The following is a 25,933-nucleotide window of genomic DNA, read 5'->3' as shown; positions in this document are numbered from 1 at the left end:
GACGAAATGGCTCGAAATTTAATACTTCTCCTTGGACGTGCGCGGTGCTGCTGTTTAAAATGACTAATTTAAACGTTAAACGGATATTTCTGAGAACGGCCGATCCCAAGAGGCGATATCGAACGTTATCGTCAAATCCTTTACGACGATGGAGTAAAAATACAATCGCGAGAAAACTTGGAGACGAAATCTCTGTCATTTTTATTCCTTTCGACTTTATTAGTCTCTATTAGTGGCACGGTAGTGTTTCGGCGGGTAGGGTAATTAATATGAAAAATAACTTCCTCCGCGCCAGTGAATCGACTTGGAACTTTTGACGATTTCTTAAACGTTCCAAGTCGAGAGGAATCGCACGAAGGGTTAATACGCTTAGACGTCGAATCCTCTCCGTGGGGTGACAAATGCACCCCCTCGTTCGCTCGCTCGAGCAGGGGAAACGCGTGCGCGGCGCGAGGACGAGAAGGACGGGCGGAGGGAGAAAGGGTCGGTTCCCGTGGGTATAACCCGGATCGAGCGTTCCCAGGAACACGCGCGCACGTGACCCGCGTCGGAAGTCGGAAGACGATCAATACGGGACTTTGCGAAACTCCTACACCCCAACCCCACCGCGGAGGAACGACGGTGTCGCGCGTCCGCCCTTGTACGTACAATCCGTGCACGCGCATCCTTCGCCTTCCGACGAAGCTTGACGGCGACGGCGAACGGCCGTCACGTCACCCCTCCTCGCCTCGCACGTGTGCGTAGATCGTTGCGCGCACGTGCGCCTATTCAACCCTCCCGTCCGCCGTCCGCCTCGCCGCCCCTCCGGCTTCCGCTCCCGATATCGTCGAATCTTCGGCAGATTTACGCGTAGAACGTAGAGCAAACGACGCGGAAAGCACTGCACAAAGAGAAGACTCCTCCGAGTTCGATCTTACTCTTTTTCAGGAATATATATATAAGCGTATACAAGTATGTTTCATTTATTCGGAAGAGGATAATAAAATGGATATACATTTATTTCAATACCAACGATTACGTAGGATCGCGTTATTTAAATCTTCCGTTTTCAAGATAAAAGCAACGAGCGCGTGCGTAACACGCGTCTTTATTTTTTCGACATTGACGTTTCCCAGGTGTTTGATTTCGTAGAAAAATACAGATTTCAAGGGATTGCGGAATTGTTCGCTACTTTTAATCAATTTATATGCGCGCACCCGCGCGATCGATAGGAATAGGCGGTCGGGGGACAGGGAATTGCGTCGTTCGCAAGATAAAAACAAACGCACGAGACTAACTTATATAGACACAGCTTGCATTTATTTCGTGTTGATGTGTACGCGTGTTTGCGCGCACGAGTGCAGGACGCCCGCGCAACGACGTACTTATACAGCCTTTCGGTCTTTGCAAATATACAATATTTACGCGGGTCGATGAGAGACGGAAGGCGGGGGGGGGGGGTATGTGTCGGCACTGTCTAAATTATAATATAAGAGGCTAATAACAACGACGTAGCGATAACTATAATACAGTAATCAGGGACACCAGCGACCGAGCGCGGAAACTCGAAAATTGGAAAACGATAACCGGGGGCCTCGTCGAATCGCCTTTCAAACGAATCTCGAGTCCGCGCGGCCGGTCCCATCCGATCGATCGTCACCTCGCGCGTCGTCCTCGATATAATTCCACGTCGATCGAAATCCGAGGCTCGCCGATCGTCACGCGGCTTTGTCCCCGCTGTTCGAGGAACGGGGGCTCTTCTCCGGGGAGGACCTCCGCGAGAAAAGGCGATCGATCGGCGGAGACTGGCTGGGGCGGGGCGCTAGATAACGAACGTTTCGAGCGCGCTCGAAGTCGCGTCGCGACGCGATCGACGAGGAAATCGAGGAACCGGATGGGCTCGTCCTCGGGAGGCTCGAATCGCGCGATTCGGTTTTCCCGATTTCACGCGGGCACAGAGTGACTCGTCGATCGCGAAACGGAGCCGCTCCGTAACAAAGCGGAGATCGGCGATCGGCCCGAAAAATTGGAACGATAAGATCTTACGGCTAAAATCGGGACGTAAGACGCCTTTTTTGGACACGGTGCTGTCCGGGGGAGTAAAAGAAGGAGGAGGAAGAGGAGGGAGGGGGGGGGAGAAGGTTCGCGCCGAATCCTTACAACCGTGAGAGATCTCGCGTGGAATGCGACGAGCGTATTTACAAATGTATTTACAATTTCCCCCCAAGGACAGAGCTCGAGGAAAACCGACGGCGCGGGTGTTCCGCAGCTCTCTTCGTCACCGTCGCGCATCTTCGCCTTCGGACGTAGGCGCGCCCCTCGGACGATCGGCACCTCCAGCGGCTCCAGCGTGACCCAGCGCGGGGCGGACGTCGTCCCTCTTCGAAGAGCGGAGCCGCGGATCTACCTGATCCACGCGCCCACGCACGAGGGGGGTGGCCTCGACGCCCGACGACCTCAACGACGCCCTAACGGGTCCGGCCGGCGGGTCACCGATCGGCGACCGTTGCGACGGTGGTGGTGGTGGTGGTGGTGGTGGTCGTCGTCGTGGCGATCGACGCGGCGGCGTTCGGCAGGGGTTGCAGGGGTTGTCTCGACGACCGCGTCGTCGTCGCCGTCGCCGCTGTCGTCGACATCGTCGTCGTCGTCGTCGCGATCGTCGTCGTCTTCGCGTCCTGATGCGCGGCGTTGGTCTCCTCCAGGGCGGTCTGCAGGTCGCAGATGTACTCGATCACCCTCTGGATCACCTCGAGCTTGGACAGCTTCCGCTTGCGCGGCATGTCCGGGACGAGGGAGCGCAGCTTGGTCAGGTAAGCGGCGACCTCCTCGGCCTCGAGGTCGCGCCTGGCGCCCCCGATCCCCAGCCCGTTGTGCGGAACGCCGCGATGATTGGGCGGCACGCGGCCGCTCACCGGGCTCACCACCATCGCCTTCATCCGGGTGTCGGACGTCGACGCTCCGGAGATCGATCGGGAAGATCCTGGCGCCTAGGCGGATCTTCGGGATTTTCGTTGCGCTCTCCTCTGCCTCCGTCGACGCCGCCCACGCGCACACACACACGCGTACGCAACCACCCGCCCCTTATCGATCGCCGGGCCCGTCCGACACCGACACCGCGAGGCGCAAATATGCGCGCGAAGAGCGCGGAGCGGAGACGCGCGGGATGGCCCCCCTCCCTCTCGCGGGTTTTATCTCTTCTTTCCGCGCGGGGGATAGAGCTCCGACGCGTTTTCTTTTTTCTTTCCTTCCGCTTGCTCCGCGTCTGCGAGCGCGTGAAATCACGCGTGCGGAGATCGCGCGGTGCCGGTACTCCTCGTATCGCCGACCAGCCGCGTCATCCTCGAGCGACAGCTGCGCGCGCCGTGACGATGACGAGTTTCGATGCGATCGTCCGCAAGTACGAAAACCACGGTACAGCGAGGCGGCCGAAACGCGACCGTCGACTAAAATTAGACGCACGATCGGCGCTCTGACGGATCGAAGCCGACTGGCCTCCGCCCCTCACCTGCGTCTTTTTATAGCCTTGCCCCACCCCGGGGCCCCGCGCGTACCCGCCAGACGCTTCCAGCGTTCGTACGGCGCACGCGCTGCCCGAGTGGAGTAGCCAGTAGCGGCACTAGCGGCGGCTTCGGATTTCTCCAATTTTTCATTATTCTAACGTAACTTCCGCAGAGTTTATTCGTACCCCGAATTTTACGAGAATCTCGCGGATATCCTTGAGAAAAGTTGTTTGAAAAAAAGAATTGGAGAATAAAAACCGGGACACACAGTTTATACATATATGTAAACTATAAGTAAGAAAATAAGTGAAAGAATTCCGACGAGTCCGTCGATTGTCGGATAAATTAACGTGGAACGATTTTTTTTTTTTTTTTTGACGAATCTTTCGCGTAAAAAATAGCTGACCAAAAACTGATTAAATTTACGCGATCCAATTTAACAGATATTAACTAATCACGAGGGGGAACAGCTGCCGAGAGATCGACGCGTCGCGAACGTGAGGCACCGTCGGGTCTCTCGCGCGTGAAAATCGCACGTGGGGTCCGATTCGAAGCTGTCGGTAGTCGGGGGTGTTTGACGGCTACGCGACCGGCGCGGCGGCGGCGGCGTCGGTGGGACACGAGGGGCGGGGGAGGAGGCGGGGGGTGTAAAAGGGAGACGGGAAAGGGGAGCGCGACCATTGTTGAACGTCCGGCGGCGCCAGCCACTAGCCGTCACGGCTACCACTACCAACGAGGACAACAACGTCGCCCACCAACGCTCCGTAACGGGCGGTCGACCACCACCGTTCCGGGCTCTATGCGCCCGACGCCCGACGTGCACGGGCCCGCGATGGTCATTCGCTAACCTGCGCACCACGATTCCGGCCGTCGGCGATTTTCTTCTACGACGGCGGCGGCGAGCGTCGCGCGAAGAAATTTGCGCGCGCGCGCTCCGCGGACGCCTCGCGAATTCCGATCATTTGCGCCGAGATCATTAAGCGTTATATATAAATCACGCCGCGAGTACGTAACTTTGCGAATAAAGTATGTGCGAGATTTAAAGCTTCTGGGGAAGATTCTGATAATTCTGAAATTGAAGTATATTCGCAACTATTTTTTTTTATAAAATCGTGAGAATATATAAATCGAGAAATATCAAAATGTGTAATCGCGGCAAAATGGATATGACGTAATTTAACGTTTTGCAACGCTTGGTCGAATTATATTCACGTAGTTGAACGTTGATATGAAAATAGCGGGATGACTGTAATATTCGTGTAACGTTATATGATCTCTCATTGTCAATTCAGACAAACATTCACAGCCGAAATGACACTTTTAGGATTAATAATATATTTTTCTTTAATAAAACTTTTTATCGCCGTTTTCTTACATTTGCTACAAATGATTGACATTATTACGTTATATTTTAGTTAATTCGTACAATTTATTCATTGTTCTTATCACAGTTTCACAATATAATTGAAATACTATTTTTTTTCTCACGTTTCTAGTCATTCATACTATTTTTTTTTCTTGAAATGCATCGAGCGGTAAACGATCTAGTACGTCGAAAGAAAGAAATCATTATTGAATCAAAAAGTAATTGTTTCATATCTCTTCTTTTAATTGCCAACGATAAAATAAGTTACCTGTTTCTGAAACATCTCTGTTAGAACATAAAAAAAATTATATATACATTACTGGCATTGGCAATTTAAAATGCTGCAACTTGTGTCAGGAGCTGTACACGAATGCGTTCAGCCTCTCTGAATGTTCGACTCAAATTATTGTTCGCGGTGACCTCGAAGAAACGCTATATAGTATATACATTCAGCCGCTTTTATTCGGATTACATTTTGACGAGAGTCGTTTCGAGAGCGGCAAGCTCGATCCTTCCAGATCGGGTATTTCGCTCGAGGCAACACGGCGGTCGCGCTGCGCGCCGCGCCGTGATTATACTTACCGCGCTCGAGTCTCGTCGTTTCGAGAAGAGAAAAGAGGGCTTTTATTATTCGTATAAACGACCCTTTTTCTGCAAATGCCCGGCTCCGGGCCCGCTTTGCCTCGCGACAACTTCCACCGGAGTTACTCGGACTCCGCGCGCTCTCGTCCGTCTTTATTTGGACCGGCGAACGCAAATGTCGTCCCTCGTCCCTCGGACGGCTCAATCTTCCCAACGAATATATCCCTCGCCCTCGCCTCGAGGCGAGGCGATCGCATCGTCGTCGTCGTCGTCGTCGCGATTACATCGTACTTTGTGCGTCTTCCGTCTCGCTCTCCCCCGGCCGCACGTACGCGCTTCGTGACTTCGTGCGGAGTCTCGTTACCGGTTGTGCGAAGACGAGAACCCGCCCGATGTCCGGCGCTACGGACGAGTTAAATAAAAACGGAGAGGTGGCTGCGCCGGCCGGCCGGCCGGCCGCTCGATAGACGAAGAGAGAGAGAGAGAGAGAGAGAGAGAGAGAGAGAGAGAGAGAGAGAGAGAGAGAGAGAGAGAGAGAGAGAGAGAGAGAGAGAGAGAGAGAGTCGACCGGACTAGCGGCGACACGCTTCGTAGAATTTCCAGGCGACGTCGACATGCGCGCCCCGGGACTCCGGGACTCGTCCGAGGAAGCGAAGCGGCCTGCGGAGACAATTGAAGACGGCGGGGTGGACGCGCGGAATCATTGACAACCGCTCGCGAGATACTCGCGCGATCCACGCCGCAGCTGCATGAAAAGCTCTCTCTCTCTCCCCTTGTCCGTCTCTCTCTCTCGAGCGAGATCCCCAAATAACCGCGCCGAGTCTTATCGATGTGTACTTACGTTAGTGGCTAATAAATCATCGAATCTCTTTAGATTAAACCGCGACCTCCGCGCGGCTCGAAATAACGTCGTCGATCAGAGTCTTCCAAGGAAAGCACATCCGGAAGCCTGATATTATATCAGGAACTTATCGTTTTAATTGCGCCGAAATTTTACGCGGCAATTTACGGCTAAGAGGACAGACTTGTTCCACCAACTCCGGTCGATATCTCTTTATGTTCGTGATATTTCAATCTGGTACGAATCACCTCCAGACGATGCGGGCGGTATCGTAGTAATTGGAAAATGTGTGTTTTTATCGCTATATCGTACGCGTGATCCAATTGATATAAACTAGTTCGAGGAAACTGGAAAGTCTGACCGAAGAAGCGAATCTTACTATCGTTGAGAGTAAAAATTTCCCGTCTTATTCGTCATCCATGTATAAAATAAATAACACTCGCGGCATTTTCTAACGGCTAACGCGTTCCTCTTCGCGTCGATAAGCACAGATAAGGAAAAAAAAAAGGCGAGCGAGCTTATTACTATCGCGGGCGAGCGAAAAACACGCGTCGACTTATTTGTCCGATATCGCGCGCGCGCGCGACTCCATAAAATAGTGGCAAAAAATATGACGTTCTTTCGCAATGTCGTCCGACGGCTCGCGGTTTCTTCCTCGTCGACGTGGCTGATAAGGATAAAAAGAGTCGAGTCACACCTATATTGCCGGCGCGCAAAAAGATGGCCGTTCACGGATATTATCGCGACGATCGTTATTCGGAACGGCGACGACAATTTCGCGGCCGTCGTTGTTGACGAGGTCTCTCTCTCTCTCCCTCTCTCGGAGGAAGTGGCGGAGGAGGAGGAGGAGGAGGAGGAGGAGGAGACGCTCGCGAGGAACAATCCCGTGGAAAATTACAGGGAATAAAACCGAACGCGAAACGCCCGTGAGACTCGGCGGGCAAACACTTGCGCGGTTACATACCTGAGCAACCGGATCTCATTGACTCCTTGACCCCGGTGTTTAAGAAACGAAGTTCCCTTGACCCCCGGGAATAAATAAACCGAGGAAACGCGCCACGCGGCACGCTATCGCCTGTATACTATCGAGAGAATTTACCGATACTTTTCATCGAGATCCCCGCACGGGGCTGTCCGAGACTCGTTCGTTCGTTCGTTCGTCCGACGCCTTTGGCGCCGCGCCGCGCCGCGCCGCGCCGTATCGCCCGCGAAACCGCTTAATTAATATCGGAAATGTTAATCCGCCGCTAACGCCGTAACGTCGCGAGGTAAGATTAGCCCGTCGGCGTTGTACGTTGAAATTCTCGTATTTGTATTCCCACGTACATATATTTGTTTCGGAAGAAACAAAATGATTCCGACAAGTCCGAAATTTAAATATCCGCAACACGTGGTCCAATTTCGAAACATTCTTGGAACAAAATAAATTAAAAATTTCCCCATATACGATAGATATAAAAATGCATATAAGTATCTATATTTTTTTCTAAGTATTTTCCAAGTATAATTTTCTATTTTCTAAATATGTGTAAAAATTCTAAAACGATAAAATTATGACGAACAACGAACTTGAGATAAACAAACGATAAAAACCCACGATACATCGGAATAAAAATTTCAGACGGTTGTTCTAACGTTGTGTCAAAAAATGTTGACGACGACAATTCCTCAGACCTCCAATCGTAGAAAAAAAAATAGATTGTTAAAAACAAAGCTCGGAAATTCGACATTTAACCAGAGCCGCGGAGCACTCGTGCGTATTCTCGCGCACATATGGCGAATAATTCCTAGCAGCTGTGTTCCTGCCGAAAGAAGCCTCGGAGTTACATATAGAAACTTGGAGTCGAGAATTCAGGTTCTAATGAATCACCGAAGGAAGTGTGAATCGTTGAGATCGATCGACCGGGTGTCGATCCGTTCGTCCGTACTCATCTCGCACTTTACGCCTGCACGTAGCTAATTGTAAGACAAATCTTATCGTCCGGCGCGATAACGCCCGATTTTAACGTTATCGCCCTGTGTTTCTCGGTTCAAGCGTACCCAAAAGCTCTATCGAAGTACAACTGGATCGGGCTCGATAATCGACGTTCGGCATCGTCTTCTCGAGTCACTTCCACGTATATTTGATAAGGGAGATTATCGTCGGCGAGAGATCCAATCGTGAGAAATTGTTGAGCGTTGTATTTGCTCCACCAATCTACGATAAATTCTATACGTCGAACGAATAAATATGTTACAGTTACGTAATCCAATTCGTAAGGAGAATCTGTGCGTGCGGGTGTACGTTTTACTTCAGAATTCTTGATTTTTATTTAATTAAGGTAACGTTATTCTTCGTCAAGTTTTTATTTTATTATATATATAACTGTCTTTATAGAAAGACTAAATATCTTACGTATTAGATTTAACGATTCTATCGTAAATCACGATATCTTGTATCAATGTCCGAGGTCTCTTTAACTCTCCGCGGAACACATATAATTCTACTACTTTCGTCGAACACCTGGGTCTTTTATGCCTAGTTAAGATTTTCTTCTAAGCTGTAATGGTGCCATAAAAAATATGAAAAAATTCAAGTATACTTTCGAAGGTTTTAAGAATCTATTTATACCGTTATACGTGCTTGATTCTTGTTTAGGTTTTTTTATGAGCCCGTAAAATCACCGTAAAATTCGAAATTGAAATATCGAGTGGGTCTTGAAAGCCCCACGTGGTCTGCGAAGGGTTAACATCGAATCTTGGACTTTAGGCACCAATTCCTACATCTCTCAAATCTCGAAGCTCTGCTACCTGTATCCCATATCCTGCAATTAATATGTTCTAATTCGAAATGATTGAGTATATATGCATTAAACGTAGAATTTTGTCGAGCTACTCTCGTTAACGATAAAAACCAACGAAGAGTTTCCTTTTTAATCGAGATTTAATTATCGGAAGTATAATTACTTCGATATTTTCGCCGAGTTCGCTAGCCCGTTTCAAACCAACGATGATCGCGCTCCTTCGAAGATCGCACGTCGCTACGTCGAACGGAAACTTATCAGCGGTGACTCGGCGGAGTCGAGCGCGACGTCGCGACCGCCGTCGCCGTTGCCGCGGGACGCGGAGAAAAAGCGTCGGTAGGTACCTATAATAATCGTCGTCTCGCCCTGTGTCCCTTTCTCGAAATCGGGACGGCGACGTGCGATCGCGGCGCGATGGTGGCGCGTCTCTCCCGCTCCCCGCTCCCGCTCCCGGCACAGCTGCCGCGCTACACGCAACGCCGGGGAACGCGAAGTCCGAGGTGAGCCGAGCCGAGAGGAGCGTATAATCGCGCGCTTCCTGTTCTTGCCGCGCGGCCGCATCCGTTTCCATCCGATCATCCGATGGCCCGCATAGGTAGGTGGTGATATAGGTATAAGCAGGCACGCTCGTCCACGTCTCGCGCGCGCATGTCGTATACATTCTCACGAATAAATTTGCGGAGCGCCGCCGTGCGTGCGCCGCATAGAAAATTGCAGGGGGGAAACCGACGGGGGGGTTCCGAGAGTTAAAACCCTTTGAGATGCGAGCCACGGCCCCGATTTGACCCGCGCCGCGCTCTTCTGCATATTAATCCCACGCGTAGTGTCGTTCCCCTCCCTCCCTTCTTTCCCTTCACCTTTGCCGTGTTCGAATAAACGCGGATATTCGTTTGCAACCGCGTAAATTGCGAAAGGAAAAAAGAGCGCGTTTATGAAGAACGACGAGGTGAGAATGACAAATAATATCCCAAGGAGAACGGAAAGTTAAAATGACGTCAGTTTGTCATATACCTATTGACAAATTTATGTTATACTTTTGTCTGAAATAACGTCACATCGACATTATTTTGACTTTTCTGTTCTCCTTAGGACGGAACATTTTTTTTAAATAGACCATTGGACACACATAGATGTCTTGCACAGAGAAAAAAGAAGCGTCAAATAAAAAACTTATAACACTTAAATTAACGCGTTCATTTGTTTCGTACACATACGTAACATTCTATAATCTTCTTATAAGAATTTCAACTTTTCATTTCAACTTGTTTTCTTGGTTGAACTATGTAACGTGACTTTATGCAAGCAAGTTTTCCTCGTTTAACGCAATATATAATCTCACTTCGAGATTTCAAGTTTTCACGTTGAAGCTAAAAATATTTTTAAATCAGGAATACTCTTTTTTTTTTTGTATAGATAAGTACTTGATTTACGACTGTCTGGTTTCTTAATCTTTGCGATTTGTCGGCTTTACGCGTACGCGCGTAGTCGTTAGTGCAATTGTACGTAGAATCGAGCGTAAACACACCGCTTACTTCGATCAAAACACGATTATCTTGATTGCGGATCAATCGAGGCGACTTAAATAAGATTAGATAGATAGCTCGCCGGTTATGATGCGAGATCGCGATTCGTCGAGACGGACGCGACGCCGCGACGGGCAGGAAGTTTAACAGCGCAATGCGAGAACTGATAAACCTGATTCCATGGCACGAGGTTTCTTCTTTTCCGTGCGTAACGGACGCGTTACGAAATAACGTTTCCCGTCGTCAATTCGATATCTTATTCGATCTCTCAACGAATACGATTTCGTAGTCCAATTGCTCGAATTTCCGCGCAAATATTCTCGCATGGCACGAAACAACCATTCTTTTCTTTTTTTTTTGCCAAAAACTTTCTTACATCATGGGATGCGTTCCGATTCCTCATTCCCCACCTGTGGGTGCTGAAAATCTATAGCGCGTTTAACATATACTATAGAATTTTTAGCACTCGGGCGGGGAATCCGAACGCAGTCCTATATACGCGTCTGGAAAGGTGAAATCGCGCGTACTTTTTGGAGCGCGTCATCGTTCGATGAACGGCGAAGGACACGGGCGATTATTTATCGCGTTATTCGCCGGCGAATCGATGACGAGGTGATGTTAAGTACAACGCTCGTTCGCCTTCGCGGCGGATCTTCTTTTTTTTTTTTCGATTTTGCCTGACCGCAAGAAGAAGAAGCAGAAGAAGAAGAAGTAGAAGAGAGAGAAGGAGGAAGACACACACATGCACACACCCACACATACGCGCACACACATGGGAGTGCCCCATCGAAAATTATTCCGTGGAGTGTATCTTGGCATCCGATGATTGTGCGCCAGCGGCTAGAGTGGTCGGTCTCTCTTTCGGAGTGCACGTGCGCCTTGCACGTGTTAGCTGTGGGGCGACTCTCCCGATCCCCGGCTGCCCACAAGACTGTAACATCGTATCAGGAAGAGGCATGGTGAACGAGAGAGGGTGATGAGGGGGAGAAAGAGAAGGAGAGAGAGACGGCTATAACCATACGCTCACGCTTGCCTCGTCTGGCGCACTCTTTCTCTCGTTAAACCCTCATATCTCGCTCCTTCCTTCTCATTTATCTATTCGCCTTCCTATGTACAATCTCTGTTCGTCGAACGGAGTATTATGGCGCTAATTGCGAGTACCGTCGTATCTTGATAAAGCGCGCCTCGAAAGGAAAATACAATCCTTCATCATGCAGAGGATTCGGCATAGCGAAAGAAATAGTAGAGGTTTGAAAATCGAAGCGAGATCGTCATCGGTATTTCGGTTCTTTCAACTGGTAAAACAACGAGCGTTGGAAATGTGCCGTACCTACGTATTATTTGTTTCATTCGTGTATCGCGTGCGTGTATTACGCGTGTGTGCAATGCATATTACTGTTTATTCACTTAAGCCTCAAGAGTGCAAAGTAGAGTAAATAAATCATAAATTATATAAAAGAACACACGAGGGTGAGAACATGTATAATGTGTACATTATTAAGAACTAAACGAGTTAAAAAGCACTGAAAGATTGCGAGTAACGTCATTGGTCCGCTGCTCTTTGCCTTCGACGTAAATATTGTAAATTATACCCGCGAATACGATCGTTCCACTTGCCCACCGTGACCAATCTGAAATGCATATATCGATTCGGCAAGCGATGGAATTGTCGTGACAGCGTTTGGACGTTTGCTCTTTCTCTCGCTCTCTCGGTGGGACCGGCGATAAAATGGCAATGCGGAACGTGAGCCGGGGACAGAAATCGCGAACCGAGGAAGCGCGTGGATCCATTATTTGCGCAGCTGTTCAAACCGCGTTCGCACTGCGAAAATACTACCTCGTCATCCGTTTTTAAAATACCCGGAATCCTCTGGTATTTTAATGCCGCGGCACGGCGCGGCACGGCGGCGTGCATACGTGCATGCACATGCGGCGCGAGTCATTAACGGGGCGAGAAACATCTTGACCCGTTTCTCGAGGTGTATCTCGTCCTCGTCCTCCGTCGTCGTCGTCATGCGATCTGGAGCACTCGCTCGTCACCAGAGATTGGTGTTATTCATCCATTTTGCAACTTTCACAGGAAACGGCCGTCTAGAATTCCACGCCGCGTCTACACGTCGCGATCGTAAAAGAATGCTGCGCGCGAGCTGAAAAATTTCAAGTCACACGTTACACAGCGTGTAAGCGCAATTTAATTATTCTTCAAGTCCTACGTTCTCAATTGTGCTATACCCCTTTTAACCGGAAACAATTTTAAATATATAATTACGTTCGTCTTATCTCTTACGGTTCTTTCGTGCTTTAATCCTTTTAAAAGTTAAAAGGATTATTCTCGAATTCCTTAACAACTATACGAAAAATGTGTTTGTACTTTTACACGTATCTTACATGACAAATAAAGTGAATCGTAAAAAAACATATATTTTGACATTTTAAAAACATCATTATTATAAAAAAAATATATTAAGGCGCAACAGGAACTATTATATTGCTGTATCTTGTGATAGTGACTCTAGTATGATCTGTTCACGTATCTCATCTCGAATTTATTCCTACGCGCGAAAAAAGATCGAGAAGGAAATCGTAAAATATATAAATCGTTGCAAAATCGAGCGAACGTCCTTGCATTTCCGATGGGGGGGGGGGATAAAGCTGTACCGAGGGTATTATTGGTATTAATCCGTATTTCGGGGGAATTTCAGGCTCTCCTCCGGGACCATCCTGCCATCTTCGGCAGAAATACGAGATCCATCTGGTATTTTTCAGGTGCCCTCGAACACGGGTGAGAGACGAGGGAGAGCGGTACATTGTTCGTTGTGTGTGTGTGTGTGTGTGTGGAAACTCGGCTACTTCGTGCCGGCGCGGCACCCTGTGTGTGGTATTAACCGAAATACCGAAAACCGGGGGGGTTTTCAACGGGCACCGTTATAACCATCGATTGCAGATAATAGAGAGGCATGTTCTCCACAATGTGTATAGGCAGAGTCGTTCTGGAATACCACGGAGACTCGGAATATCGTAGAAATAAGACACCTGCTTCGAGCCGGTGCCTGGGTCTTCTCTCTCTCTCTCTCTCTCTCTCTCTCTCTCTCTCTCTCTCTCTCTCTCTCTCTCTCTCTCTCTCTCTCTCTCTCTCACCTGGAAAATTTCTTCTTTCCCGTTTTCAACCAAGTATTGGAAAAGAGTTGTACAGACGAGGGAAAAAATAGTGGAATTTTTTAGGGCAAAAACTCTTTGAAAGCCACCATTGTTTCAGTCGAAAAATCGTGACTCCGCGGTCGTAAAGATCGGATTATGATTACGGTACCCTCATTGATTACAGCGGTACCCCGTAACCCCTGTCGCCATAATTCTCGAGCAACGAGCCTCGTTGTGTGGCTCTCGTGTTTCTAAAACTAGGCGAGTCGCGTGAAAAAGTCCAGAAATGCCACCCAGCGGCCACCCGTGAGAGTTATTCGACACCGCTTTCCGTCCGACGCGCCGGAACACACCGCAGCGTCGAGTACACACAAAAGTTCTTCTGTGCCAACGAGAAATTTTTCTCCCTTTTCTCCCCGCGAGGTCCATTACCAAATTTATTTCAGACACGAAACAGATTTGATCGCGTTGGAACGGTTTCTAAGTTTAAAACCAAAAGCGAGCGCTTCGTGCGTGCGTGGAAGCTCCATTTTCGCGACGGCGGCAACCGCGGTTTTCAACGGTGTTGGTTTTATTTTAATGAGTTTATACATTTTAAGAGACCCTCTCCCCCGCCTCGCTCCTTCGTTGTCTCGAGGTATGCCGTAGCGATTTCCGAAGGTATTGAAACATCGCTCGCGGGCACAGGGAGCATAATCTTCGCGGAGCGACGCGGGAAGGTACAAAGGGGCGGGCGGGAAGAAAGGACGAGCCATGGAAAAAAGAAGAGGAAGAGGAAACCGAGTGGCTCGGAGGAGCAACGGGAGAAAGATCGAGAAAAAGAGAAAGAGTGAGGGACAGGTAAGAGGCGAGCTCTCGCGCGCAAAGGTGACCGAGGCTAGCCGGCCTGGTCGGTTTGGCCCCGTGGGAACGCGTTGGTGGCCAGCTGCACTGATTGCCATGGAGAGGACGTGACGTAGCGTCGTCGGGGCGCGCATACGCGCGCGCGCACACAGCCACACAGCTTCGCGCGCGCGCGCATTTCCCACACGCAAGAACGTCATAAGCCTCGCTCTCGCCCGTGCGCTCGCACTTGCGCTTGCGTGCCGTAATTGGCGATGGTAGTGGTGCGGAGAGATGGTTGAAGTCGCGCGGGGCGCGGGTACCACGGCGCGGCGGTGGGGCCCGTAGGGAGCTCGGAGTACGCGGAGTGTGGAACGATTGGGGGTATAGGGAAGGGGGACGCGCGAGAGAGGGCAGCGCGGAGGGACCCGGCCCGACCGACGGCGACGGGGGAGGCGAGAAGAGGAAGAATGAGGGAGGGGGACCGAGGGGGGCCTGCATTCCAGAGAGGCGCCGGCCAGTCTGCGGCACACCTGCGCGTTCGGTTGAATCACGGCGCCTCCGACATAACCCAATCTCGTCGTCCTTCTCCGATTCGTTGCGTTTCAAGCCGCTTCGTCCGTCCTCGTCGCGCGTCTCTCTCTCTCTCTCTCGCTCGCTCCTTCTTTTTCTCCGTCGCGCTCCCTCGACCTCGTCTCTCAAAGGCATTGGTCTCTCTCCCTCACCCTTTCCCTCTCCCTCATCCTCTCCCCATTTTGTCGAACTGTTTCTTTCCGACGCCGGTTTTCTTCTTTTTCTCTCGGCAATGCGGATCGACCGCGTGTTTCGTGGCGCGAAATGCGTGCGTCTCCGCTCCGTGCGTGCGGCGACCCATGGCGGTGTGTCCCTCTGCCGCTCCTTTTCTCTCTGTCTCTTTCTTTCTTTCTGCCCCGAACGTTCGCCATTATTGCCCATTCCATTTTAAGCAGCGGTTTTCTCTCCCCGCCGCTCTCCTTCGGCTCTTTTCTCCGACTTCTGAACAATTCTGATTCTCTCCTTATCTCGCAACGCGAGTGCGTGCCGCGTACGTGGGTAACATCCTTGGGGTTCCGCTCCTCCGCGTTCCGTGGGAGGATCGATCGCGAGAGTATCGCGATGCGTCGAGTCGCACACACGGCCCACGGGGGCCACGGAGAAGAGCGCCGCCGCGCCGGGGGGTAGCCGGGGCAGGTAGGGTACCGTCGATCTTACGTGCAATCAGCGGCGCGCAGGTGTCCGTCGTCCGTCCGTCCGTCCGGTGCGTCTCTGTCAGTGCCGCAATCTAAGCCGGCCGGCCGCGGCCGCCGCGCCGTAGCAACGGCTTCTACGAGCCGACCCGACACCTGTTTCCCGTCGAGGCCGACGTATGCGTGTTTGATGACGCGACCGCGATTGCGTCGCGTTTCGCTTAGCTCGAGACACGCAGGGGGGTCCGCGATCGAGAGAATTAAAAATCAAGACGGCTCGTAAACTCGATTAGAATTCTCCGAGGATAGAAGTAGAAATAAACACGCGGGCACAAAAAGGATACTCTTGATTTGAAAATGTTATAGTTTCAACGTGGATATCTTGAAACAAGATTGTATTGCGTTAAACGAAAATTTGCTTAAATAAAATCATTTATAATTCAACCGAGAAAAAAGTTGAAGATTATAGATCGCGTATATCTATTACGGTATGTAAACTTTGATTTGACAATTCTTTTTCTTCTGCGCGAAAGGTTGAATTGTACATAGATTCACGCGAAAAATATTGCACGAGATCCAAGCCGAGCGCATATTGGCACATTTCCCGTTTACTCGATTGTCATCAGGTCGGTCGTGACTTACTTAATATCATTAAATTAGTTTATCAGTTTATTGATACGTAAGACTGACGATTACGACTTGCTGCAAACTTGTACGCGATCGTCGCCGAAGTTGTAAGCTGATTTGCTATAAACAACGTTAGACGCCTTTAAATACGAGCGCGCGTTTGCCTCTCTTCCCGATTATTATCTCTCGGATACTTTCTAGTCACGGAGACCCACTATCACGCGCGGGCATCTACGCCTCAATGGTCACACTATATCCGAACGAAAGCTGAGAGCCTCGAAGGAAGAGGGGGAACGAGATGAGAATTGGACGATTTACGCGTGGAATAGAGGCGGTTACGATATGCCGCCGGACGGACGTGAGGGATCCGAGGCTCATTCAGTGACGTGGGAACGTGTGCAGATACCATTCATAAGTCGGCCATGCGATGCGTGGAGCGGTAAACGCCCGTATGTGAACCTACGTGAACCCGTAAGTGCGCACTGCGCACACACATGGTCGAATCTTGCGCGCGGCGTGGCCCTCGCCCCCCCCCCGTGTGCTTCCCTATTGTATATTGTTATCGAAGCGGCGCACGGGGCTATCGCGAGAGCATTAATTATTTCACAGCTGTCTCTCTTTTGCGATACATATGTCCTTCTGTTCAAAATGCATTTTCTACTTGCGACAATCTCTTTGATCGGGAAAAATTTAATAAATAATACGTAATATCGATTCTACGAGCATAAAGAAATGCAACGGAGAGAAATATATTTAATACAACTGTCGTTAATTCTAAAATTCACTCTATAGCATCGTACCTATAAATATTTTAATATATGTGTTCAATTAATTGTGATTAGTAAAGTTGATAGATTTCCGCGATGATATGGAATAATGATTTATATAAACATATTGCGCTCTTAAATTCTTTTAAACGAGCCGTTTTTGCTTTCATTAATTTCTTCCTTAAAAATGAACAATATGAATTGTAAATATTTTTTCTTGTACGATTTCAAAATTCAGACTGGGATAGTGCAGCTGATGAAATACATAATTTGATTAGAGAAAAACTATTAATGCTGATGGTGCATATTTGAATTAAGATCTATCTTTTTGAAAATACGTTTCGACGAAAATAGCAATTTTATATGACGCAACTAATATTTTGACCCCTTTATTTTGTACGGCCGATTCTATTTGGGAAACTTGCACTTCTTTCCCCAATATTTTTTCCGGCCTTTTCGCGAGAACGCGCTCGAACTGATCTTGTAGCTGTCACGATCAAGAAACCGTCTTCCTCCCCCGACCCTTCTGCCGCAATCTTTCCTACACAGTTTTACAATGAGCGTCGGCGGGGGGGGGCGGATTCGTGGGAGCCCGTTTTCCGTTCTTACCTCGTTTCACCGCGTACGCGATTCCAACTCGTCATCGTTTTGTTGTCGGACAGAAGAGAGAGGGAGAGCTCGAATTTCTGCCAAGATCGGTGAACGCGCCTTGGGCGATACGTCCTTGGACCCTTTAAAAAAAAAAGTCTCTCGAAGGAGGGATTTCCAGAGGAATAAATACACGTTATTAAAGTACAGCTTATAAGTACAGCTTATCGACGATATACGGTCCTCTTCCAGAAGATCCTATCGATCTTCGGAAAATATTGTCCTATATATTAAATCTCTAACGAAGAATCTCCGCTCGATGTAGTATCTTAACGGTTAATTAATTTTTTTTAAAGAGCACGAGGATTATGATACGTGTTGAATGGAAAAATATTGGAATCAACGAAGGGAACAATTTTTGAAGTGTAATACGGATCTAAAATGTGCGAAATGTGCAATGAGAATCGAGGCGCTTTCCAGGCATTAACGGGCGACCGCGACAAGTGCCGATAGCGCGAAATCATTGGACATCAGCGTCCGTCCACGTGACTGGGATTTTGTCGCGTCGGTGCGGCCGAGTTGCCGATTCATAGAGTGCCGGCGTACCTGCCGGCGCGCACCCGTACACCTGAGCGAGACCAGGTTTATCGCCGTAACAGTCCAGGTAGCCACCTGTGCGGCAGGCAGAGATGGTCGCACAGGTGTCTTTCAAAGCGTTTCATTAATTACGAATGGGGGTAACCCGACGTGGGTTCTCGCGATAAACCCGCGCGCAGCAGTTTTTCCCTGCTTGACCTCGACCCCCTCGCCCCCTCCCGCCCTCCCCGAAAGCGGGCCGGTATACCTTTCCGAGAGAAACAAAATTCCGCGTAGCACACGGAAGTGGGATCGTATAACGCGAACGTGGACGAACGCGAACGGGGGCGAACGTTTTTTATTCCTGGCCACGCGGACGGAGAGACGGAAAAAGAATGCTCGGCCGTCTCTCGGTGACGCGATCGTTGCAAACGCGCCCGCGCTGGCGCAATAAATTCCAAGCCGAGCTCGGTCGGAGATCAAGGTGACCAAAATGTATTAGAGATTCTTGTAAAAAGAAGGAAAAAAAAACGAACAAAATTATGTATCGAAGAAACGGCTCCCCGAAAATTTTCTATAGCGCACGGATGGTCAAGTCGCTCCTTCGCGCTCTTAAAACGCCGTGAAAAAGCGAATCGTCATTTTTGCTGGATTTTTTTTGGGCGATTTTTTGTCGCGTCTCTACGTCGACGAAGGAGCTTCGACGGAGGAGAAGTTTTCGAGGGAAGTGCCGTTGTTTCAGGGTTTCGGTCAATACTTTCGCGATCGCGCGCTCGACGAATGCCGACATCGCTCGGCGACGCCAGGTGTCTTTCTTTCTTTAAGGAACGACCTCGTTAAAGGACACACGTCGTTTCATCGACCGAAATGATCGGTCACTAAGGCGGTATTGAGTCACGTTTTTTGCTGAAACTTTATTCGTCAGATTTCGCTGAGCTCTGCCAGACGAGAGAGAAGTGTGACTCGTGAAATTTTTCTAAAGAAACAAAACTTGTATTCAATCGACGAATTCTATTCTTCGCTACGAAAACACTTGTTATCGCGATATCTGCTTTTCATTCTTAAAAACTTACTTTAAAACACAAGAGAATACATTATATGACGATTTGTGCTCCAGTGTCGTTTGAGAATTTTAGAACGATCGACACGTTGCTAGCTCTATTTTATTAATTATGTCGGTTGCAATAGCAGAGTATCGTGATAACAAGTGTGAAGAAATTTCAAGAGAAAATAACTATACGTTGTATCAATAGTAGAAAAATTGGCGCGTGAATCGAAAATTCTGATGACTTCCATGACAACAGATTCCACTTTTACAATGGAAATCATTGATAATAATAAATTTTGCCATTAATATAAAATTGTATTTAATGTCCATCAGCAATATTTCGGATAATTAAAAAATTGTTCAAGTCGCAAATCGGAGCCGGCTGTTTTCTTCCCGAAAAGAGGAGACAATTCCGACTCTCGAATAATTACCAATATTTGTACGAATATTTATATACGAGGTATCGAAGCGCGAGAGAAAAAAGTGTTTCGCGCGACGCGGACGCGGACGCGGTACCCACGCACCCGGCTGCCCCGGCTGGCATTCGCGGGATTAACCAGGCGCATTCCGAGCTCGAGGCGGGTGTTTCCGAGCGTCGTGATGTGCCCGGCCATTTCTTCGCGTTCCTTTTCTTCGTCTCACCGGGTCGGTACGAGCCCGTGCGAGGCCGGATGAGAGTTTCGTCGTCTCTCCCACGAGCGACGACCACCCGGTCTCGACGGTCTCTCTCTCTCTCTCTCTTTCTCTCCTGCCAGAAATTCCTCTCCGATTTATCGCGCATCACGGTGCGGCGGCGCGTCTGTTTATCTACCGAGATTACACGATCCTGTCGAGAGGCCGAGCCTAGTATTACTCCTATCTGCTGGTGCTTCGCTACCAACTCGCAGCGAATTACCGCTTGCGAACGCTCTTGAATCTACGAGCGATCCAGATGGAAATTGAAAGAGCGTTACGATTAGTCTTCGGGCGTATCGCAATATTCGCAATTGAGTATTGTTATTCCGTTATCTCGAAATACGTAAAATTTATTTGTCGGCTTGGAACGAGGATGCAACTGGCTCGGGGTACAAAGCGCGAAGTTAGAATACCGTATCGCGAGCAGCGAGAGGATTAAGCTGAAAATTCGCGAAGAAGTCACAGCGGGAGCACGTATGTACGCACGTTCGACCAACAAAAAACGTGAATACGTACCGCGCCTGACCAGCGGGGCAAGAGGGACAGAGGTAATCGGAAGAACGAGACGGGCCGGTGGGGGGGGAGGCCTTAGATAGCAGCGCGTAATAAAAGAGCGAGAAGAGAGAGAGAAAGACAGAGAAAGGGAAATTTCTCTCTTTTCGAGATCGAAGATGAAGAGGAGGTGGAAACGGAGAAGAACAAGAAGCCGGCCGAGATGTAGGTAGATACATACGTACGCGCGCAGGGATTCAGGTGAGCCGCGGAGAACGAAGGAAGAGAGCGAGGAAGAGAGAGAGAGAGAGAGAGAGAGAGAGAGAGAGAGAGAGAGAGAGAGAGAGAGAGAGAGAGAGAGAGAGAGAGAGAGAGAGAGAGAGAGAGAAAAGAGGAAAGAGAGCGAGAGAGAAGACCGAAAAACGAGAAGGTAGGTGCCGGCGATATCGTGCCTTTCTTCCCTTTGCCACCTTGTTCGCCATGGCCGAACGGCGGGGGGCAGCGGAGAGGGGTCCATGCACACACATAGTGCGCGCGATCTCGTCGGCGGCGGCTATAGTGGCGGCGGCGGGGATTGCGGAGCGGCGCGGCGCGGGGTGGAAAGGGGGGGGGAATACTCGAGAGGCATCGAGAGGGGACTTGGCGACAGACTGGCGGGCGCGCACCTGCACTCGCTCCGGCCGACAGTCAGGGGCGCACCTACCGGGGCGCGGACTCCGGCGACTCCGCGGGGGGAAGACGACGCGGAGCCGAGAGAGAGAGAGAGAGAGAAAGATACGAATCACGCGGTGCCGCAGCCGGTGCATTTCTCGTCCGCGCTTATCTCCCGCACTGGCGCACGGCCCGTTCCACTTTCAGAGCTCAGTCTTATTTCCCACCTTCTTTTTATCCCGCGCGTTCCTCCGTTCTTCTCCCTTTATCGTTTCCTCTGTGCGAAAACGCGCTCGTTCCTCGGCCGTCGTCGATATTCTCGCGCGGCGTGCCATCTTATACGCGGATACGATTTGATCAAAACAACGCATGGGTCATAAAATGCCTTGCTCGAATTCGATCTCTTATTTATTTCCTAATAATATGCGAGTTGATTTCATTTTATCTTTTATTTTTAAGATTGTCGACTAAAAAACGTTAGGGCTTGGAAATACGCGTGTATATGATGAAGAATTAATTAGTTAATTATTTACGAAGGATCGGGAGGTTTCAATACGACTGATCCGCATCGAGAGTGTGACATATCGCTATTTTAAAATACAAAAATATAAAGCGGGAAAAAAGGATTAGCTATACTGATGTATAGCAAATTTAGTTGTAAAATATGGATAACTCGCAATTAGCCACGATGTTTATTAATTATCCGACACATGTGGCGTATATCCGCGTAATTAGAGACGGCTGGTTTCTAGTCGCGTGTCTCTCTCCTTATTCCACGTAATTTCGACGCAGGAGAAGTAGACTAGTCCTCCCTGTCCTTTACAAAATCCGCTTTAGGCACCGGCGAGAACTCAGGTAATATCTACCGAGAGAGATGAATGAAATACTCGAGTACGCGCGCGCGTAAATAATTTCTCACACGCGCGTTATTTTACCCATATATAAAATGTAAAATTCAGATAAGGCGTGTGTGTGTTGGACACTCTTGTCCATAATCCATCGCAGGGTCGTCGCGTTGCAACGAGATATGTTTCAGATCTCTTTTCTGGAGGCCTTCCTTTCCAGACTCCGTCAAGGAGCCAGGAAAATCGCCAGGTAATTTGGAGAAGGCCCGAGCGCGCGCGATGGAGCGATAAAGCGAGCGCCAAGCTTCGGTATGCTCGCGCCGGATGGTTCGTGCATATGGCGCGGCAGAGTACGCGGCGAAATAAGGCACGAGACACGAACATCGCGATTAGCCGCCTGTGTGCGTGTGTACGTGCGCGCGATTACGACGTACGCTCGGATTTATCCCGGGCGCATAATGATTCCGGGGACAGTAATGGATCCCGAGAGTGGAAACGACCGCGGGAGCGATACACCTCACCCCGAACTTCCGCTTTCCACTCTCTCTCTTTTGTCCGTTTATTGTCCGTTTTATTTTGTCGCGGCACTGCGTTTCTCTCGTGTAAGTACGGTGCGCCTCCCGTTTTGCACATCTGACCTTTTCGCACACACAACGGTTATATTTATAAGATCCGCGCGCTACGACCGTGATTTTAACGCGAGGTCGTTATGCAAATCGCGACGATCGCGTTCGTTAAATATCGGATTTTACGCGCTCTCGCGGTAGCGCCGCGCGATTTTGTCCTTCGTGCGTTTATCGCGCCGGCCGGACAAGGAGATGAAATTAAGACGTCAAAGCTTAGGTTCTGTATCGGAGAGTCCCGTCTCCCCGAAATAATTACGTCGTAACCTGACGATTTTATAATTCCAGCTCATATATTCCACGTGTTTATCGCGCTGGACAAGGAGACGAAGCAAATTAAGACGTCAAAAGCTTGGATTGACGACAAGACGTCAAAATTAAGATATCAAAAGGATCTATTTCGACAACTTAAATAATTACGTCGTAACTGACGATTTTATAACTCTATTCCATATTGAGAAGTGCCTGTCGTAAAACTAATTTTAGTTTGCAGATGATATATAAATGCTCGATTTGAATTACAATTTAATTAAACATTTAAATTTTGAATCGAGGTGGGGACCGTGTCAACTATAATTCTGTATTAATATGCCGATTCAAGTTTGTGAAATTAATTTTAAATTCAGCGGAAAGTAGATATATCGAGAGTGTCGAGAGATCGTCCTTTCGCAGCTCGAAGCGTGAAAATTGCAACCGTGGAATGTAAAAGTGGCGAAAATCAATCGGCCATAACGCGAGTCAGGATTTACAAGGCGAAACGGAAAAAACGACATGCGATAAATATGCGGTTTTACTCGTGCGGTTTAATTTATTGCCACCGTTGGAATTGTCACGTGTGCTTAACAGATAAGGGGCACCCTCGTGTCACAAGAGATTCGTACGAGATTAATTGCCGTCTCTGAGATGCATATATTCGTGCGGGCCGATATAATAATGAAAAAAATCACATTAGGGGTCATCGTCTATGAACAAAAAAAAAAGATAACGTTAATCGCGTTGCGATATAAGACAGCGAATATTTTATAATAAAACTTTATGGTACAATTCTGATAAAAATGGAAAATTAAGAAATAAAAACAGAGACAAAAGACAAAAAAAAAACTGTTTTAGGAGGCCATCCATCGGGACACGATCGTTCGCGGATTAGTCGACGAGTTGGTAGACACGCGTGGTGTAGCGTACATGTGTATCGGTAGCAAAGTAAATTTTGTGATGTCGAAAACACTTTTCGCTCGATACGCGCTTAATCACTCTCTGACGAGTTGTACGTCGCGTCGCGGAAAAAGTGGGAGAGCGTAAACGGCACGTGTAGATATATTGGACCATGACGCGGCATTTGTTCGAACGACACTTTGCGTTATAAAGTAAACAATGTATATCCGCGCTCTTAATAAAGTAAGTAATGTAAGTAATTTTCAAGCGACGGTAAAGTTTATAGGTGCGGAAAATATTTTTTGCGATTCGTCAGTCTGATTCTTTGATTTTGTAAGAGGATATTCAATTTTATAACAACGAGAATAAGAACTTTATAAAGTCTCTTGAGTATGTGATATATATGTGTTGTAAAACGTATTATATTGAATTTATTGTTGGAATAATAAAATAACTACATATTTATTAGGTATAAGAAACATATTACATCGATTTAAGAAAACCGTTAATGTTGCTTTTCATTGCTAAGATTTTCCTAAATTTCGTAAATTTCTTCCGATCCGTAAATTTTAGATAAAAATTACGTAATCCTTTTCTCAATTGTGTGCGACGACAATATATTGAGATAATAAAATAAGATTAGAAGATTTGTCGATGACAATCGATTATGGGTCTTATCGATAACACTGTACTAATATTATATACATTGAGATATACTTATTTTACTATGATAAATTCGTGTCAGTATTGACTAAAAATTGTATAAAAGATACAGTAATCATGAAATGAATAAAAAATGATTTTGGGAATGATATTTTTCGCAATGCTCATTAAATTCTTTACACGATTTAAAAAGGATGCTCATTAGTATCAAAAGTTAAATCGATTATCGTGAGTTTACTGTTGTTTCGACAAAAAGCTGTGTTTTAACTGATTACCTGCAAGCTGGATTTATAAGTTCATCAAGTCTAATTAACCGAGCAGATCAGGTCATTTCTGCGGCATCGACGCTACTCGCGCAACATACAGATCGCGACATCTTGCGTGAGTATCAACTACAAAACTTAACTTTATATTTAAAAACGCTATAACGCAGGGGTATTTTAAATTGCGCGATAAATTATCACGATTTCATATATGTGCGCGTTGTTGTTACACTGATTTGCGTAGGAAGAAAACATTTATTTAAAAAATATATATTTCTTCTCTTCCGCGATGAGACGAGAGGCTGCGGTACCAGAGAGAAGCCTGAGAGAAGCTATCCCGGCCAATCCCGGCTTTTTTCGTAGGACCGTCGAAAGCCCCTGTACACCACCGCCATTACTACGTGTACGTTCATTTTCCGACACCGATGCCGACGACTGCCGATAAAACATCATTTTGGTGCGCGTCCATGCTACATCTGCAAATGTATAATCGTGCGTACACCAATGCATTTGCAGATGTATAACGCGGATGCGCGCCCGTCAATGATGTTTTATTGGCAGTGTCGGAAAATGGCCTCTCTCAGGCTTCTCTCTGACACGGGCCGAAGACGATGCACGCACAGAGAAGCGTATAATCAACCTGCAATCGTCATCGAGAGTTTTACAATGGCGGTCTATTCGCGCTCTCGAGGATTTTCGATTGTAAATGGTTGAGGATCAGTTTAATATTTATATCTAAATCAAATATCTGATAGCCTTTTCTCTCTTTTCACTTAAAATCGCGTAACAATTACACGGTACTGCTATGACGTACAAAGTTATATGATGAAATAGAAGAAAGCATCTCACTCTCTGAACATCTAAACAATATAGATTCACGCGCGGAAGAGTTTCATCTGCATTTTATAGTATAGTTTCAATGTCTGGACAGCTTGCATATTCATTATTCTTGCCGTACTATCGGTATACTATCGTGAAGAGGGATCAGTCGCGGGATCAAATGTAAAAACGCGACAAATTTGTCATGGAAGTTTTTTATACATTATTTCCCTTTTAAAAATCAAGAGAATTTCAGATAACGATATGCATCGTGGTAAAAAAAAGTAAGTCTAATTAGTTTCCAGTTTAGAAAGCAATAATGCAATGCAATCATTAGCACGCTCGAGGGCGGCAGTGCGTGGTCTAGTGGTAGAGCGCCAGCCTCGCAATCTGAAGAACCAGGTT

General features: G+C 48.0%; 1 protein-coding gene and 1 long non-coding RNA gene across 2 annotated transcripts; one reads left to right on the top strand and one right to left on the bottom strand.

The window, feature by feature from the left end:
• Positions 1 to 1,273: 1,273 nt before the first annotated feature.
• Emc (Basic helix-loop-helix domain-containing extra-macrochaetae) lies at positions 1,274 to 3,484 on the bottom strand. The gene has a single exon (XM_077423580.1). It carries the CDS (start codon positions 2,913 to 2,915, stop codon positions 2,469 to 2,471), a length of 447 nt encoding a protein of 148 aa, XP_077279706.1. The 5' UTR covers positions 2,916 to 3,484; the 3' UTR covers positions 1,274 to 2,468.
• Positions 3,485 to 7,246: 3,762 nt separating this feature from the next.
• LOC143907069 (uncharacterized) lies at positions 7,247 to 24,248 on the top strand. The gene is made up of 2 exons (XR_013259710.1): positions 7,247 to 9,646; positions 16,568 to 24,248. It is a non-coding gene; the product is annotated as an uncharacterized LOC143907069 (long non-coding RNA).
• The last annotated feature ends 1,685 nt before the right edge of the window (positions 24,249 to 25,933 follow it).

Source organism: Temnothorax americanus, unplaced genomic scaffold (assembly GCF_048541705.1).
Source record: "Temnothorax americanus isolate GAGA-0224 unplaced genomic scaffold, ASM4854170v1 Scaffold8, whole genome shotgun sequence".
Taxonomy (NCBI): domain Eukaryota; kingdom Metazoa; phylum Arthropoda; class Insecta; order Hymenoptera; family Formicidae; genus Temnothorax; species Temnothorax americanus.
This window is presented reverse-complemented; position numbering and strand designations above follow the sequence as displayed.